Below are 17,739 nucleotides of genomic sequence, written 5' to 3'. Positions count from 1 at the left end.
CAAATGATGTATATTTCCCCAAATTTCAATTAACCAAATTAATCATTAACCCTTCCATTATCTGTAGCTTCTTAGTCTGTGCAAGTTGGTTTGTTGAGGAGTGGGGCTCAAACAACAGTTTGCTAGGCGGTTGGATGGAAACAGTTGGACTCAGTCATGGCAGCTGAAAGTGCTAAAACGTTGCCATTCTACCACTGTGCCATCCTTCAAATGAAAAACAATGTCTGTAAAACTGCAGTAATTAAATTATCATCAGAGAAAAATATGGTGCTGCTTTGATGTCGTATACCATCAATAACAAGTTGCTAAAGCAGTTAAACTGTGGAAACACAAGAGTGGTAGTTGCAAGGTTAGTTTCTAAGAAATCCAAGTTCACATAGTGTCTTGTCTCTGAATGGACTTGCAGATGCAGATGACAAAAAGAGAAAGAGAAACACAACATGGAGATGTTAACAAGCCACTTTCTCTCCACTTCTGGTTGCAGAGATGGAGGCCTATCCGAAAGAGGCAGAATGGCCAATCAGAAACAGTAGCCTTGGAAATAGCCAATTAGGCCTGTTTGTCTGCGAGGACAAAGGAAGTGATATTGCAGAGTGATTGCGCCAGTGCCGAGCTACACAAACATGCTCAAATAACACCTTGCCTGTTGCCTTCCAACCCTAATTTTGCAGGAGTGTGAGATCTTGATTGCATCTGTGCCGGCAAGAGAGGACGTCTCATTATTACACCAAAACAATCGCCACCTCAGAGGCAAAAATACAGAGATTCTGTTTTCATTAGGGAGCTATTGAGTCACCGGCTCTCGAGTCAAGGCCAGCACACACACACACATGCACACACGCACTCAGCCTCTAGTCTGGCAATTTTATTCAAAAGATTTCTACCTTACACCAGTCCACTTAATGAAGCTGTAAATTTAGAGACGTGAGGGCCTTTACAGTGGTCCTTTGAGAGCTGCTACAATGATCCTGGGACTGAGTTGGTTAATTAACTGATTGTTTGCTTGGCTGGGAGCCACGGAGAAATGGGCTAGATGTGGAGAAAGACAAGGAGGAGAGGAAAAGAGAGTACATAAGGGAAGAAGACAGAAGAGAGTGGGAGGACAGAATAGGAACAGCGGAAATGGAAAAATATAGAAAGAGTGAAGAAATAGGAGGAAGAGAAGAGGCTACTAGAGGAGGAGATGATGAGTCCCTTGTCCTTCACTGATATCCAGCTATGGACAGAGACAGCGATTGTGGCCACACATTGCTTCCTCCACCGCCTGCAGAAGCATCATGTGGGCATAGGGTTGACGATCATACACTTTCCACAAAGAGGAAGAGTCCTCTGTTGTCTCATGTGTGATTGCTCTCACCTGTGCTCCTGTGCTTCTCCCCTCATTAGTTTCACCTGTCCCTCGAGTTTCTTGTCAGTTCGCCTGTGCTGTCACAGGCAAGAAAGCAAGGACCCAAGTGCAAGCATGAGCAACTCACAGTCAATTTGTCGATGACATACAAAAATGAAGAACAAAAGGCGCTGCAGAGCTAAGCAGGTGAAATCCTATAAGGCTGATGGATTAACAAGATACAGGTGAAACGAATGACAGCAGGAGCACGTGGACAAAAGAGACGTCAGGCAAGCCAGGTGAATGCAATCACAGGGGCGAGAAAAGGCAAAGACAGGAAGTAAAACCAACTTAAATGTAACAGGAAAACCAATTACAAAATAAAAGGAAACCAATCTGGGTAACAAAGGGCACCAAAACAATATTATGACATATTTAGCTTGAAGTGCTGATGCCTCCCAGCGAGAATGTCGGGGTTCGAGTCCAGCTCGGGCCTTTCTGGGTGGAGTTTGCATGTTCTCCCTGTGTCCATGTGGGTTTTCTCTGGGTACTCCGGCTTCCTCCCACCTCCAAAGATATGCTCGGTAGGCTGATTGGTGACTCTAAATTGACCCTAGGTGTGCGTGTGAATGCTTGTTTGTCTCTGTGTTAGCCCTGTGATAGGCTGGCGACCTGTCCAGGGTGTACCCTGCCTCCCGCCCGATGCCAGCTAGGATAGGCTCCACCAACCCCCACGACCCTAGTTAGGACTAAGCGGTAGTAGAAGATGAGATGAGATTTAATTTTAATACGTGCACCTGCTGCAATTATATGCTGTCTGTTCCTGGTGTGGTACTTCTGTTGGATTGCCTTTTTTTTTTTTGCTTGGACTTCGGTTGGACTGCTTGAATTACCATGCCATATCATTGCAGCAACTTTTGGTTATATAATGCTACAACGTGGCGTAATAATATAAATGTTTCATTAAAGTTATTTTGTTTCCTGGGTCTGCCTTTTCTTGTGTCTGCATTCAAGCCCTACCCTACCCCGTTACCCACTGTGACATCTATAGGTATTAGAACATCCTGCCCTCTGCTAGTCCATTAAATCAGACTTTTGGCCTGTTTATGTGCCGTTACTAAACTAGCAATTGTCTCGTGATTGCATCTTGTGTTTGCAGTTGTGAGATACTAATGCAGCATTTTTATTGGCTGTTTAGAAAAGGCAAGCGCTTCACTTCCTGTTCGGTTTTTATAGGCAGAGAAATCTGCCCTTTATTGCCTCCATTAGAAAAATGCCTCGAGAGAAACATATCTTAGGCATTTTGCAGTGTCCTCTGATACCCTCTTTCTGAAATTTTTGAGCATTTTTTCATGGATAATTCCGTGAATTGCAACATGTTTAAGGAGTTTCATGCATATACTGACAGTTTCAAATCTGCCCAAAACGTTTTAATATGACTCAAATCTGAGCTTTTCTCTTTGCATAACTCTCCATTAGAGACATTCCTTGGTGGATTTGGTTGTGTGCTTAGGACCTTTATCCTATTTAAAGGTTTGTACTGGCTCCTCTTCAATCTATAGTTCAAAGACCTCAAATTGGCTGCCGCCGCTCATTTATATGATGTAGCATGGTTCACTCTTATGAGGTCCTCCTTGTGGAAAGCTGTGTTTGGTCAGCACTAAATGTGTCCCGTGATACCAAACAACTCTACCTTTGGTTTGACACACTATTCCAACTTGTATTATCACTGGTTGTTTTGCTCTACAGTTTTTTTATGAATAGGATTTTTTTTTTTTTTTTTTCTGGCACACCTCCCATGCAGACAGGTCAAATGTTTACAATCTCTTACTCATTGTAAATGCATAACTTTTAACAGCTCACAAATTCTAATAGCCTGAAGATGGGATCATTCAGTTCCTCTTGTAATATTTGTGTTCTATTCAGCTGAATTTAAACTTTCATGTCTATCTGCCTGCTATGGGTGAATCTCTTTGAGTTACGGGCATTCATAGGCATTTTAAAAGTTGATAAGAATGGATCAAGAATGACTCTGCTGCAGATATTAACTCTTTGCCTCACAGCTGGAATCATGTGTCTTTCCCTGCTTAAAACTTAAACTTAACATCAACTCTTGCTTTCACACATGAATCACCGAGTTAATCTTTTCAGTTCTAGAAAGTATGCATTATCCCAGAACCCACACCCAGTGAAAAGCAGAGACAGCCAAGGTTCATGTTGACATGAAGTTTATTAAAAGCCGTGACTGTAGTACTGATGTTTCTTAAGCAACCATTTTAGATGTCAAAGGTTAATCGGCAGTTAGATCTTCTTGCTGACTCTCTTCAGCACCACGGAGCCGGCTTTGGAGGTCTGCAGGGAGACAAAAGAAAGCACGTATTATTTCACCAGGAAATATGCTATTCCAGTGCTTTGCAATCTTGTAGAGAAAGTGCATAATGAAAGGGAAAATCAAGAACTTATGACCGTATTGGTGCCATGAACAATAATGGCAAAAATGCCACTCATCTTAAGTTCAGTTTAAGGCTCAAAAACACCTCACAAAATAGGTCACACGCTGTCATAATAAACCCCATTACACCCCTTCCTATTAACATGTTGATCTTTTTTGAACTGTGTAAAAATTTAAAATAGTTAATTCTCTCTGAAAAGCCCAAAATGAAACTGGAATGAATACAACTATATGAAAGATTGAAGATCAGATTTAAAGGGATACACGTGAGGCTGAACAGCTTTTCGGCTCTTCTCTACATCTCAGATACTTTTTCTTGTTAGCTGTGTTAACCTGTCCACATCGTCAGCTGGAAAAAAACTCTAACTCTGATGATGACTCTAATGATCCCTGCGGAGTTAAGTGTAATGACCACTGTCATCGCTCTATGTTCCCTGCACTAAAAGCCTAAGTGAGCGTGTTTACCTCGATGAGCTTGCCTCCGCTGATCTCAGTGGTGTGGTGATAGTTGGGGAAGGTCGTGCACAGCTTGCTGCCCTCCATGACCACTGTGGCCTGTAAAAAAAACAAAAAAAAAACACACAGGTTATATAACCAGCCAGGAAAGCGAGCAGCCAGTCCATTATATTTCTGCTAGTCACCGCTGGAACTCAAAGTTTACAGGGCAAGCTCTGGATGAATTCCTTCCTACCTTGAATTTCTTTCCTCCGATGGTTTCCATGTCACACTCCTTGCCAATGGTGAACTTGTTGGTCACCTTGGCATTGGCAGGGTAGAGCTGAGTCCAGGTGTAGGTATCTCCATCCTGGGTGACCTCTGTGATCAGCTTGTAGTCACGGCCCTTTGCAATGATGTCATCGGGAATGCCTTAAGTGGGACAAGAGGAGGAATGTGAAGCTACAACAATTCAAGAAAACCAGAGACAACTGAAAGGAGTAAAGATAGTAAAATGCACATGTTATTTGGCAGATTCTGTGTTCTTACCGAGCAACTTGCAGAACTCTTCATAACCCTCCTGGGTCTCGGTTTCCCATCTTCCAGCGAAGGCCATTTCGGTAGTGTTGGTGGGTGGAGGTGAGAGAGCAGAGATGCTAAGTCAAGCTGAGGGAGATACAAGGTGCTGAGACTAAGACTGTACCCTCTTTATATACTGTACATCTCTTGTCACCTCCCACACCTCATGCCATGACGCAAGAGAGCAATTACAACCAAAGGTGATTAGTACAACAGGCAACAAGGGAGAGGGCAATAAACCATAGAAATGGGAGTATACCAAGTTCACAGGCAGTGAGTAATATGCTGACTGCTCATCAGGCTGACCTGAGAGCTCACCTCTAGGTCAGTGAACTCTCCTACGATGGTTTTATGGTTACACTTTTACAGCTACTCAAAACACAAATAAAGAGCTTTGTTTTTAAATACTATCCCTCGTTTGAAGTATTTTATTATCACTAAAATGGAAATAATCTAGTGTGTAAAAGGTTCAACATACTCTTATCATCTCATTCAAGGACTTTATTCAGTCCGGTCTGGCATTGAAAAAGATCCAGAATATGATGAAATTTGGAACCATAACAGTCCTTTATATGTCTAAGAGGATCCATAATTGTTTATTATGGAAATCTATTTTGTTAGTGAAAAGCTAAACACAAATCCAAAGCTTGATTATGAACTTTTAGTTACAATTTACTAATGTAAATGTAAATGCATTCATCTTGTTTTCTGAGGGGCCTGGAAACGTTGTTTAAGTGCTATCGGTTAGCTTGTGTTCAAAGAGGGAAAGTACAAGGTTTTTTTGTCACCAAAATTCCAATAAAAACCAAAACCTCTCTGTATCACCTCTGTCCATATTTCCCCACTCCTACACTACCTCCCCACCGAAGGCATGTAAACACGAATGCATTTGCTGAAGACCATATGCAGCCTTCTTTGTGACTAGCACATTTTAGAGAATCGATGTGGAACTTCCCGCTTATAAAGCAACCCAGCCACCCAGTGTAGCAAAACAGCTTCTTCCGCTTTGGGACAATAATCTTGGGCATAAAACAGATTTGTGATCCATTAAACTCGCTCCATTCACTGTTGGCTTTGGGCTTTTAATGGGACCAGCTGAATGGTGCAGAAGTTGGCCATTTATAGAATGGTTGTATATTTAGATTACAATATGTTGCAGCATAAGTGGCACAGCAAGCCGTGTCACATTTCTAGGATTGGCGTAGTTGATGACAGGAGCTCAGTAGAAGAGAACGTGTGATTGATGAACTGTTGTATACATTTGTGGCGTTCCAAATGCCTACCTAAAAGTGTGTCTTTAAATAATACAGAGAGTGTATGAGCCCCAAGCAGACAAAAGCAATTTGTAGATTGCAGCAATATGATTCCCTACAGATGACTGAAATGCTTCTGACAGATGCGTTGCAGAAAAATGAAATAAAGAACAGCAAACCGGTGATGAAAACAACCTTTAAGGAAAAAAGTACACGGCCACACTGCTACCGCAAATGCAATAAAATGTTGCTTGTACACATCGGTGGGCAAAAATTGTCCATTAAGGTGACTATATGACTGAAGCACCTCAAGCTTTCAATTTTGACAAACTGTGAATAGGTAAAAGCTTTTCATGCTGCACTTAACTTCGATCTCGCACAATGCTGCCATTTCCAGAGAGCCCTGATAGCATTGCTAAACCATGAAAAGTCAACATGGCCTTGGAGCTCTTTATAGATACATAAAACATCATATTGGCCAACATCCTATAAAAGACACCCACTATCTCTGTCTCTCAGTTTTACTGTGTCCGTCTGCCCTTCCTAACTCTCACACATGCTCACTCAGAGATCTGCTGGAGTGCATGAATGCAGTTAAAAAAAAATAAATAAATCATCAGATTTAACTAGCCAGAGCAGAACTAGCAGAACCTCTAGAATTTTACATCAGCTGAGTTACCTGTGTGGTACAACATCACATGACATGTGCACATGACCTAGCCGAACGTACTTGATGACGCAGCATTCAAACTTCTATGGCTTCAAGCTCTTTCCTTAGCATGTGTCACATGAAGGCTCCCATTTAAAACATCTGTGCTATTTTAGTGGCTTAAGCAAGCTTTACCATCAGCAACGCTGGCAATCTTTACAAATGTTTAAGCAATAAGTAGTATTATCCAGTGGTATTCTGAAATGGGCCATTGTGCAGAATCTGCCAAATATTTTGACACTAACATGTTCGTTACTGTACATTTGTGTGTGTTTTGGAGGTTTTTGATTAGCCTGTTGCAACACTGTGATCAGCGTGTCAGCCCTGTGCAGCAGTTTGGCGCGCTCCTACTATCTGTGCTGGCATTCACTTTAATTTGGTACAACCAAATTCCCAATAAAGCTCTTCTCATATGTTTCCATCTGTCGTCAGAAAACAGAACGGCTCTGAAACAGTCAGTGAAATGAGCCTATTAACACTCCATATTAGCCAGAAGCACTGATAAAATCTTGACTTCATAACCTAACCTTTAATTTCTAATTAAATCACCATACACAGGGAGTGAAGACAACGGCTCACTTGTGATTCAGGCTATAAAAAAAGTGATCGTGATCATCCAGGAAGAAAGTTAGAAGGAACAGAACGTTTCACCCGGAGTAGGCCTACAACCAAGGATAGAGATGTGAACAAACAATCCATACTGCATTTTGAGCTGAAACTTGAAATACACATTATGGGGAAATGTAATACTCTGAACTTTTTAGGAAGGTATATGCCATAAGTCCTTTGAGCACAGTGTTCTTCTCACCTCACAATTGCCTTTCTCACACTGCAGATTTCAACGTTGAAAAGTTCATTCATTTTTTTCTTTTTGGTAATAAAATTTGGTCTCTCTGGCGGCCGTGCTACTTGCTATTAGATTTTAACCAAGGTTTGTGGTCCTGCAAGACTGTCCTTCCAAACAACTGAAGGCTATATTGTGATCTATAGCTGCAAAACTGACAGCAAATCTAACTGTGACAGAAAACTCCAGGGGCTGGCAGGCATTTTTGGATGAGATCAGGGTGGATGGATGGATCAACAAAACTCCTAGTGATGTGCCTAATCTCGATCTAACCAAACAGAGGCGAATGAATCTTGTGCTACCTTTATTAAACCTTCTATGTTAATCTTCACATCTGCAAAGTTGCAGTGTGTAGCTTTTATATTTTGTGTAAACATGGCGAGAGATATTTGTGAGAAGTGGCTGTGGTCTGGTTCACAAAAGATGTCAAGACCTCCCCCTTTTCTACAGATATATTTTAGTTTCAGTTCACATAAAAAGAAAAAAAGAATCAATCATTGTTAGCATAGTATGAAGTTTTGCGTTAGATTTAGATTACTTTGTATCTTCGGCCCTGTACCAGACCCATAAATCTCAAATGTCTATGGAGTCGTATCGTATCAGTGCCAGAGAAAATAAGTAAACAGTATGGATTTACAAGATCTACTAACATACAAACTGCATAGCTAAAATGACTATGCTTGCTAGCTTTCAAAGCTCCTTGGACGGCATATTGCTGCGTTTCCTCTATGGGTCATTGACCTCTGTCACAGAAAGTGAGAGAAAGGTTTTTTGCAAGTGTCACATTTAATAGACAACTTCTCATATAACTCTGTGAAACAAAACATTTAAAAGGGTTTGTAACGACTGTAATCGAGCGTTATATTACAACCTGAATGAGTTATTTTGTTAAGTAGTCTCGTTAGAAAAAAATTATTCTTTCAGTTATTGTTGTGCATTTGTCTCAGGGTCAAACTTAATCTCTATCATAGTGAATAGTGAGCAAAGTACAGTTTTCACCTGAGTTTATTGTCAGTGTTATAACCTTGTGGTTACATTTTAATAGCCTGTAGCAAATTAAACTTTTGCTGAAAGTTTTCCTCCTGATCTTTAATTTCCCAGGGCATGAAACCAACTGGATAATAAGTAACCTGGATTACTGGCTTTTACCTAACGCTCACATGTGGATGAGGTCACGCTTTACTTTAGACACTCTCCCTTTAGACACTCTCCTTGTTTGACGATAGCTATCTTTCTGCACATGTGAGGGAGTAGAGAAATAAAGATGGTTTACAGCTGACGATGTACACGAGAAAGACGAAACAACTATATGAACAAGTAGTTAACAAAGAGCAAGGGGGGAAGGAAGAAAAGATTCCAAAGAAAGATACATATAGATAGATTCCTTTTATCTACAGCTATAAAGAGGGGATTTGCGATGGAGGAATTAAAGGAGGGAAAGCCTTGATATGCAAATGAAGCCGCTGCTAATCAAAGCAATAAGATTAGCCTTCCAAATTGAGATGAAGAAAGGCTCCATTATCTGGGCCGAGTGTCATGTTTAATAACGCGGAACAGCATGGTAATTCACCAGTGATGCAACTGTAGTGTGTTCGCGCGCGTGTGTGTTTATGTGTTGTGTGAGAAAGACGAGTGTCTGCAGTTCTGCGTGTGAAAGGAAGAAAGAGAGACAAAAAATTATTCAGAGAGAATTAAACATATGAAAGACAAATGTGACCTTGTCTGCGTGTCACCCAGCGTGAGTGTGTGTGGAAGAGGGGACGACAGAGTGAGTGAGAGAAAGAAGAAGGAAAAAAGGGGACGCAAAACACTGGTTCCCATGAGAAGAAAGTGTGTGTGAGTGTGTGTGTGTATGCACCTACAGCTATCTTTGTGAGGACCAGTTTACACCATTGGAGTGAGGACATTTTGGACGGTCCTCACTTCTGTACAAGGCTGTTGGAGGGTTAAGACTTGGTTTTAGGGTAAAGGTTACAATTAGGGTTAGGCACTCAGTTGAGATGGTTAGGGTTAGCGTAAAGGGCTAGGGAATGCAGTATGTCAGTGAATGTCCTCACTGTCCTGTCCATATATTTACTTTTATATTTCACTTTTATTACTTTTATCTTAACTTTTTTATTTTTGTTTTATTTTATTTTTTAATGATAGGGTTAGATGGCACAAGAATAAACGCACCAACTGTCTTTGTACTCTGTACTATAAATTACGCTTACGGGCCAGCCACTGTTGGGCTGCTGGATCTCTAAATGTATTGCCATTTGTATAACATGTTAATATTTCAATATTGTCTGCATAACCTGTTCCACCATTGTAAAATAAATATCCCTAATGTGTGTATATGGGACTTGTGTTTATATTATTTAACTATTAAAATGCACATATTTGACTTCTCCTTTAAGATATTCTATTAAGACGATTAACCTAAAAGAATGCATGAGATTATATGAAATGGTCATGTGTGGTAAATTTGTATGTGTAAGTGTTTCCATGGGGAAAGATGCTACCACTCCACAACAGAACTAGGCCGGATGGGTGGATTGCGTCCTCATTGCAAACGTGGAATCACATGAGTGAATGAGGGACAAACGCAACCATCTTTGAAGCAAAGTTGCTTCTGGCAAATTTGAGACGCAGGACTAACAACGCTACTGGTGCGCAAGAGAGGCTACCAATTGTTTATGGTAATTATACCAGTCTCTCACAACTAATCTGAGCATGACCATTGATAATTGAAAGTGCTACACATAGCACCTTTAGCTTGACGGGGGGAGAGCTGCCTCAGTAACTCGGGCAATGAGCCAATCTAACCATTAAACACTGAGACAGAAATAGGCCACAGTGGCCGCCAACAGTAAGCATTCTGTTGTTGTTATCGTTACAGTTTCTCAATCCTTCCTGACAGCCTTGCCATCCTTTGGGGAAGGAAACAGCAGTCACTGGTGATTATAGAGAGCCCACCAACCCCCCACCTCCACCCCTCATCCAGGGAGCCAAATTATGCCTGCATTAATATTTCATATTACACAGGAGACACCACATGTGTACTCAGCCCTTTGTCTTTATGTCAAATGCAATGCGCTCTGCAATCATCCGAGGGTGAACCAACGTGGTGAGAGGAGGGGCGAGGGCTGGAGAGGTGGAGGGAGACGGGCGGGGGGAAGGAATGGCCGGAGGTAGACAGCCAGGAGAGAAGTGAAGTCAGTGAAGGAGTGCAGGGCTGAAGTGAAAGACCAGGCCAGGTGAGGAGCACACACGGAAGAGAGAATATATAGGTGAGGGGATGAGATGAGGCAAGAAAAGGAGAGGAGCAAGAAGACATGAAAGTGGTGGAGAATATAGAGATAAGAGATTGGGATACTTGTATATGAAAGGTGTGTAGAGGAAGGAAAAAGGCGAAGGGAATGAATAGAAAGGATGGAGAGGGTGGGGAAGGAAGGGGGGCAGAGAAATACCTTGGTGCTTTAAATAATGTAAAGAGGTACGCCGCCAGGCTGAGCAAAGGACAAAGAGCTTTGTTAATAGCCAGTCCTGATATTATATTTCCATGAGAATAAGAACAATTATGGAAAAATAGAACATTTTGATATCTTCCTCTTCTTCTTTCGAAATTGCGATATTCAAAAATCTTCTTAATGTGTTTGAACCCTATTAAGACATGCCTGGTCCAGTAAAAAGGATCAAAACATTCTCAGGGTTTTTGTGTGTAGCCAGACAAACGGTCTATGCGAAACCCTGCAAGGTGTTTGGCTAACAAGGAGCAAAGGTGTACACTCGACGTTCTAAAGCTCCAATGTGCGCTATTTGCACGTAAAAACAAGCTGTATATTTTATTTCAATCTGTTTAATATAAGATACACAAAGTGCTAGTATGATGACTGTCAGGTTAAGGACCTAGACTGATCAAACTGAAAACGTGGAATTTCAGCAGCGTCTCTGCTACAAACGATGAAAGCTGAATCGAGCGAGAGCTATTTCAGCTGTTTTACTCGATGGATGGTGTGGCCAATGTGCATGCACAGATGCAGTTTAGATGATGTTTCCTCAGTACTCTTGGTTGCAGAGAAAGGCTGTATGCTGTTAGGAGCATTTATATGGTTGCGTGTTACCATTGCTCTGTAATTTGCCCAGCACAGCACTAGTTGTCAGTGTGATTTCTATGCTGGTATGTTCTATGCTCTGTGTGCTTTTTGACTTTCTGTTTGGTTTTCCCTGTTTCCTGTTTTATTTTGAAAAGTTCCCTTACCCTGTGTCTTTAAGTTCTTGTACTTCCTGTCATTGTCAGCATCCCCTCCTCTTGATGGTTTGCTCCCTAATTATGCTCACCTGTGCCTTGTTCTCTCATTAGTTCTCAGAGTATATGTAGTCCTGCCTCCCCCTTTGTTAGTTCATCTGTTCACTGAACCCTGTGGTTCCTTCTTTTTTCTGTTCACTCACCTGGAACGTATCTTTGTTCTCCCCTGTAAAATTTCCCTCATGGCTCCTTGCCTGTGCTCCTTCGTTCTTCTGGACCTTGATATCTTTTTGGTATTTGGGTTATTCGTATAAATGCAGAAAAATGCTTTCCCCCAGTGGAATTAATAATGTATAAATTATTATTATGCTTATTAAACCAATATGGTAGTGAAAATAATATAGATGATGTGTAGCATTATCAAATCAAGTGTGGCAGAGGGATGAATTTTATTGAATTTTTCTCTGTTCGTTGGGCCATTGAGAGACACGGTTTCATCACAAGCAGACTCATGCAGCCACTTGGTAGAACCCTGCACAGGAGCACGGCAGCACATGGATGCTATAAATCAAACCCGATGGAGAAAACTACAATGTTTTTGCAAATCAAAAAAAGCATTGAAAGCACAGTCAACAAATAGTCTGAATGAGAACCAGAAAAATGGCTTCTTTAAAAAATATGCTGTTTTCACTGTTACTTTTCTTGCATCGCATATCTTGCTTTTGTCGCCTGACTCACCACGTCTCTCTGAAGACTGACCTTCAGCTGGCCTTACCTACGTCTTCACAAGTTCACACTCCAAAACAAAAGCTACTACAGAGCAAGTCATTCAGTAGTTGTTTGCCTATCTCCGAGGTTTATTTGTCCTGCCACATCGCATCTGTTCACAGTTCATTTTATTATTCTGTCAGCAGCAAATCTGATTCATCTAAGTGAAGTTTACAATAAGAGGCATCAGAGGCAAGATAGAAATCATTTTGCATTAACTGACTAGAGACCACGGCGAAGCAGAGCTACCTCCATAACTAACGACTTTTTGTTTGTGATTGTGCGTGACACCCTCCTCCTCCCGTAGCCTTAAATAACTGCTTAAAATTTAACGAATGAAACGAGAGAAAATCATGTACCTTTTTAGTTGAGAATGTGAATAGATGTGATTAGAGAAGAGAAACACAGTTTAGGCACTGTAATTGGTTCTGTGATTGGTTGAAAGCTTTCAAGTGTCTCGTAATGTCTGTGGTGTGTGACGGCACATGGGGTAATTTCCATTTTGAAAGCTGTTATACACTGCCTGGACAAAAAAAAAAAGTTGATACCCCCCCAAAAAAAGGTCACACTCTAATATTTCGTTGGACCGACCACGTTTAGCTTTGATTACAGCATTTGCTGTGACATTGTTTCATTTAAATCTTGTATTGATGATGGCAGAGTCTGAGCACTGTGCAAAACCTTCTCCAGCACATCCTGGTCCAGGTCTGGACTCGGTGATGAGATAATCGTCCATGCAGTCATTATCCAATGTACCTATTTGCTTAGTTAAATCCGGGTGGCAACTTTATTGTTTTTGCGACCTCTCAGTGGATGAAAGCTTGTCATAGCATTAGGTTTGGAATCACTTTATCATTTGGTGACACTGGTGACAAGTAGTGTCAGTATAGAATACCTAAAAATACAACTGTAACATGACATCTAAGAATTAGAAAACCTTTATTTGTCCCATAATGGGGGAATTGCAGTTTGCAACAGCATATGTAGGGGCAGAAAAATAACAAGAGTAAAGAGTGGAGTGTATAAAAGATAAATAATGAGATACAATAGACTAGAATAAAACATATACTGTACAAGTATTGGCACATATACAAGAAGTACTGAATGCACAGATAGTGATTGTTGGATATTGAGTTGTACACAGTACTGAGTAAGGAGTGAATGGGTAAAGTGTTGAACCTTGAGGAGTAATGATATTGCACATATTATGAATGTTCATTATGGAGCCTAACAGCAGCAGGAAGGAAAGACCTTCTGTATTTTTCCATTTTTGAAATGAAGGTTACCATATTTTACTATTTTTACAGATTTCTTTTGCTTTACTGTTTAGTTTCCTCACTCACTCTTGAACATATTCTCTCAAATCAGTACTTAAACACAAAACGCATATCTCAATGCAGCCTTTTCTCAACCCATGATCCAAAATACTTGTAAAATGATTTTACAATTGTCTGTTTTGCATAACTTCTAGATCACCGATCATAACTGTGCCAAAAAGAAGTTCTGTTCAGGTTCCTTGGACTCATATTTTCCCCACATTTGTGTTACCAGAAATCAATTTGCACTGACAAGGCAAATTTACACAATCAGATTCATGCAAATATGAACCAAATCAAATCACATAACACCCTGCGGGCCTGTGTCCCTCGGAATCGAATCTATTTATCTTCCAGACCGTCTGACTCGCAACAAACAATATAATCCATAAATCAGGCTATCTGCCTGTCGAGATAAATGGCACATCCCCCGTATAACATTGATAACACAGATACAGGTGGCGCTGGGTTCATCCCATTGTCCATAAATGGGGACAATGTCACCAACAGATGGGGTTTCTCTTGTGGAGAACAAAGGCACACATGGACACACAGATACACAACTGATGACAAAGTAGCTGGTGGGCTCTTTTTAAAAGACGGGAGGTTTGAAATGTAGAGAGATGGTGAGTCAACTTCCTAGAGCTTCATGCTTGTTAATTACACACACACTTCACAGGGAGCCACTGGCTGGTTGGTTGGCTGATTAACACTAGCCTGCCTGTGGTTGAGTGTGTCCCCATCATGCTGAGATTGCCGCAGCCTCTTGTTAACCCTCATTGTACGAAACAGCCCAGTGGCTCACCTTCAAGCGCACTTACCAGCCTCTTCTTCCCAAACCTCTCTCAGTGTCAACAATTATGTCCGCGCCCGCATGCGTGTCCTCGTGCGTATCCCTGTCCCTCTCACTAGCCGGGAAGTCAGCAGCAGCTCAGAGAGCGCTTCAATATCCTCTTGTTCTAACCTGATTATTAATTACTGTCTGCCTCGAGCTGACCGCAGCCCAAACACTGTCTGGCACAGTTACCAAGGAGACCGACTCAAAGTCATTCACAAATAAGATTCGCCTAAAACTGATTTCAGCTCATTCACAGCACAGCAGTTGTTCAGTTTTCTGGTGTCTAGAGCAGCCGCGCGGCGCTGAATGTGTTTTAATTAACGCATGGCCATCAAGGTTACTCAATCATGTTGTGTATTTGTGAAATGTATTAATGTCTAGTTGACATCTCTTACTAGTTTAGCGTCACTCCCAAAAGCCCCGTAACTCACTAAGCACTCAAGAAGATGACCCATGATCTGGTTGCAAAACTCTAAGTTGATCAAAGTGACTGTGTGCCAGAAAGTCAGTCATGCCTGAGCTGCAGCGCACTCAGCAGTAATCAACCTGGAGCTGTGCCTGCGGCGAGGCTGAGGGACATCAGTCTTTAAATGGGCTTCTGGCAATCAGCTGTGTGTGCCTGTGTGTGTGTGTGTGTGTGCTTGGTGCACACTTGTGCTGAGATGGAGAGCAGATTAAGTACTTGCCAGTAGAAAAAAATATGGCTTATAATGCTGCTGTGTTACTTTAGGACTGGACAATCAGCGCTGTTTACACTCACTGATACACACAGACACACACACGTACGTACACACTCTACAGAAAGATTACAGGCTGAAGTCACACGTCAGCCTTCAACAGAGCAACAAGACAACCTGTAAAACAAACAAAATAATAAGAACAATAATTTTAAGTTTCTCAGCTCTGTTAGCTTTGCATTCAGTGGTCTCTGTTTGAAGTGTCACTGGCGCTAGGTGATAACGGACTCGGAGAGCTGGTTTGAGTTCAATCCGCCATCTTGACGTGATCTTCTGTCTGACGTCGAGAACAAACGTGGCTTCCCTTTAATTTAAAACTCTCTGGATGATTGTACAGCACTTTGGAGTCCCAAACATGCACCAATCAACATTATGACTACCACTAAATAACATCCACGTGAATGAATTCTAGGTGCAAAGGTTTCCCAGCAGAACACTGAATTGTCACAGGATGATCGATGCTATTTACTTCTCCTGTCAGTGGTTTTAATGTTGTGGCTGATCAGCTATCGTATAAGCACAAGTGCATCAAACACACACACCCTGGGGACGCGCTGAAATAACGTCGCTCCCACCTACCAAGAATAAATTAACATATGAAATTACTGAAATTGAGCTGTGTCATTCTGTCGTAATGCAGAAACAAAATGCCATTCTGCAAAGTCAACAAATCTGCTCTGAGTGTATTACATACCTAGAGATTTTGCAAAGTGACAAGGTTTGTGGCGCAACCACAGTAACTTCCTGAATTTGCCTACTTACAAATGACCTCTAAACACTGGGAGGTGAAGGCAGGAGCAATATGCACCTAACAACAGGTGACACTGTCTATGTTTCTTCACTGTTTTCATGCAGCTGTTTGACTATTTTTATTTGACACTACTACTAGTATAAGTCATATCTGTTTACTTATCTCAAATCATTTCTTTGTTTTCAGCTGCCTGTTGAAAGCAGTTACTTTATTGTGTGATATTTTCCTTAGAATGAGCATGAAACATCACAAGTGACGACTCGAGACGTATGTGAGGATGCATTTTAATGCCAAGTGTAAATTATCTTAAGCGCTGTACACTTACTTACAGTGTCATCAGATCACTCAGTACACATGTTAATACTAGGATCTTACTTTCTGTTTTTTTTGTTTTTTTTTGAAACCATCACTGCAATAAAAACATTACAAAGAGATGGTGAAATATGACCAAGAAGTCTAGTTTGACTAATAATTCCATGAGTTTGAAAACTCCATGGTTCTTTTTAATAACTGTCTGAATCACAGCTTTACAGCTCTGAAAAGTGCTGTGAGATAATGACACACAAATTGTGTCAGAAAGTAGTGTAATCAGTATGTACGCTTGCATATGCTTGATTGGTCAATGCAGGGCATTGCCAGGAACACTGATGATGTTGCACCAGTTTTTCAACATCCTACTGGTGTTGTGTAGAAATAAGTGTACAACTGTGTGTGTGTGTGTGTGTAGGAGGGAGTCTCTCGTTTTTTTGAAGGATCGAGCGGTTCTCTGCGGTACTTCCCTTACTGTTTCAGCAGTGATGGGCTGATTGCAAAATGGAATTTTTGCTTCATCCTGGTTTTCTAATGTCAAACTTCAGCACAAATAGCTGTGTCATGTTCCATTCAGCTTTATCCAAGAAGAACATTTTGTTGTACGGCCTTTTCTTTGTAAGTTGTTGCTTAGAGAAATGCACGTGCAAAGGGAAGACTAACCACAATGAAACAGTTAATATTAAAAAGCTCTCATTTATTCAGCTTTCATTCATTTTTTTTTTTTAATGTTCATTGAGTTTGGAACACTAATCCTAACCAGTAAGGCAGATAATATAATTAGAGAGGCATATATAGTCAACACATTCACTCCCTTTAATAGTTATTTCCTTTTTGTCCACAAGGGGGAACAAATGGAACTGTGCAACTGACTAGGCTGCCTAATTATATATATTTCTACACCATGACAGATGGGGTGGGGGTGGGGTGCTTGGAGCTTTCTCCCCATTGCTAAGAGGAATTAAGTGATAGAAACTGGGGAGACTGACAAAAGTAGAAGGAATATATGTAGAGAGCAGCGTACAGAGCTAATGGGAGCCCACATGTGATTGGCTGTGAGTGCCAGATGGGGCGTGGGTCTCGGGACACAGTTAATATGTGTTGAGTGTGTTTGGGGTCGTGCTACGCAGAGCTAATGAATGCAGTGTAGGTGTAATAAAGGGTCCAAGGCACAAATATACACACAGAGA

General features: G+C 41.2%; 1 protein-coding gene across 1 annotated transcript; it reads right to left on the bottom strand.

Annotated features, from left to right (window-relative positions):
• Positions 1 to 3,538: 3,538 nt before the first annotated feature.
• On the bottom strand, positions 3,539 to 4,931 carry fabp6 (fatty acid binding protein 6, ileal (gastrotropin)). Its single transcript, XM_047589680.1, has 4 exons — positions 4,764 to 4,931; positions 4,471 to 4,646; positions 4,245 to 4,334; positions 3,539 to 3,679 (listed from the first exon to the last, which is right to left on the bottom strand). Exons 1-4 carry the CDS (start codon positions 4,828 to 4,830, stop codon positions 3,629 to 3,631), a joined length of 384 nt encoding a protein of 127 aa, XP_047445636.1. The 5' UTR covers positions 4,831 to 4,931; the 3' UTR covers positions 3,539 to 3,628.
• Positions 4,932 to 17,739: the final 12,808 nt, after the last annotated feature.

This window comes from Mugil cephalus, chromosome 7 (genome assembly GCF_022458985.1).
Source record: "Mugil cephalus isolate CIBA_MC_2020 chromosome 7, CIBA_Mcephalus_1.1, whole genome shotgun sequence".
In the NCBI taxonomy this organism is placed as follows: domain Eukaryota; kingdom Metazoa; phylum Chordata; class Actinopteri; order Mugiliformes; family Mugilidae; genus Mugil; species Mugil cephalus.
Note: the sequence above shows the minus strand (reverse complement) of the source record. Positions and strands in the feature narration are given on the sequence as shown.

What these genes read in the sequence shown, in the direction of transcription:
- fabp6 (XM_047589680.1), bottom strand. Translation starts at nt 4,830, where the DNA reads ATGGCCTTCGCTGGAAGATGGGAAACCGAGACCCAGGAGGGTTATGAA. An exon ending in TCGGAGGAAAGAAATTCAAG is followed by an intron (nt 4,335 to 4,470) that starts GTAGGAAGGAAT and finishes TTTTTTTTACAG; the next exon opens with GCCACAGTGGTCATGGAGGG. An exon ending in GCGGAGGCAAGCTCATCGAG is followed by an intron (nt 3,680 to 4,244) that starts GTAAACACGCTC and finishes GTCTCCCTGCAG; the next exon opens with ACCTCCAAAGCCGGCTCCGT.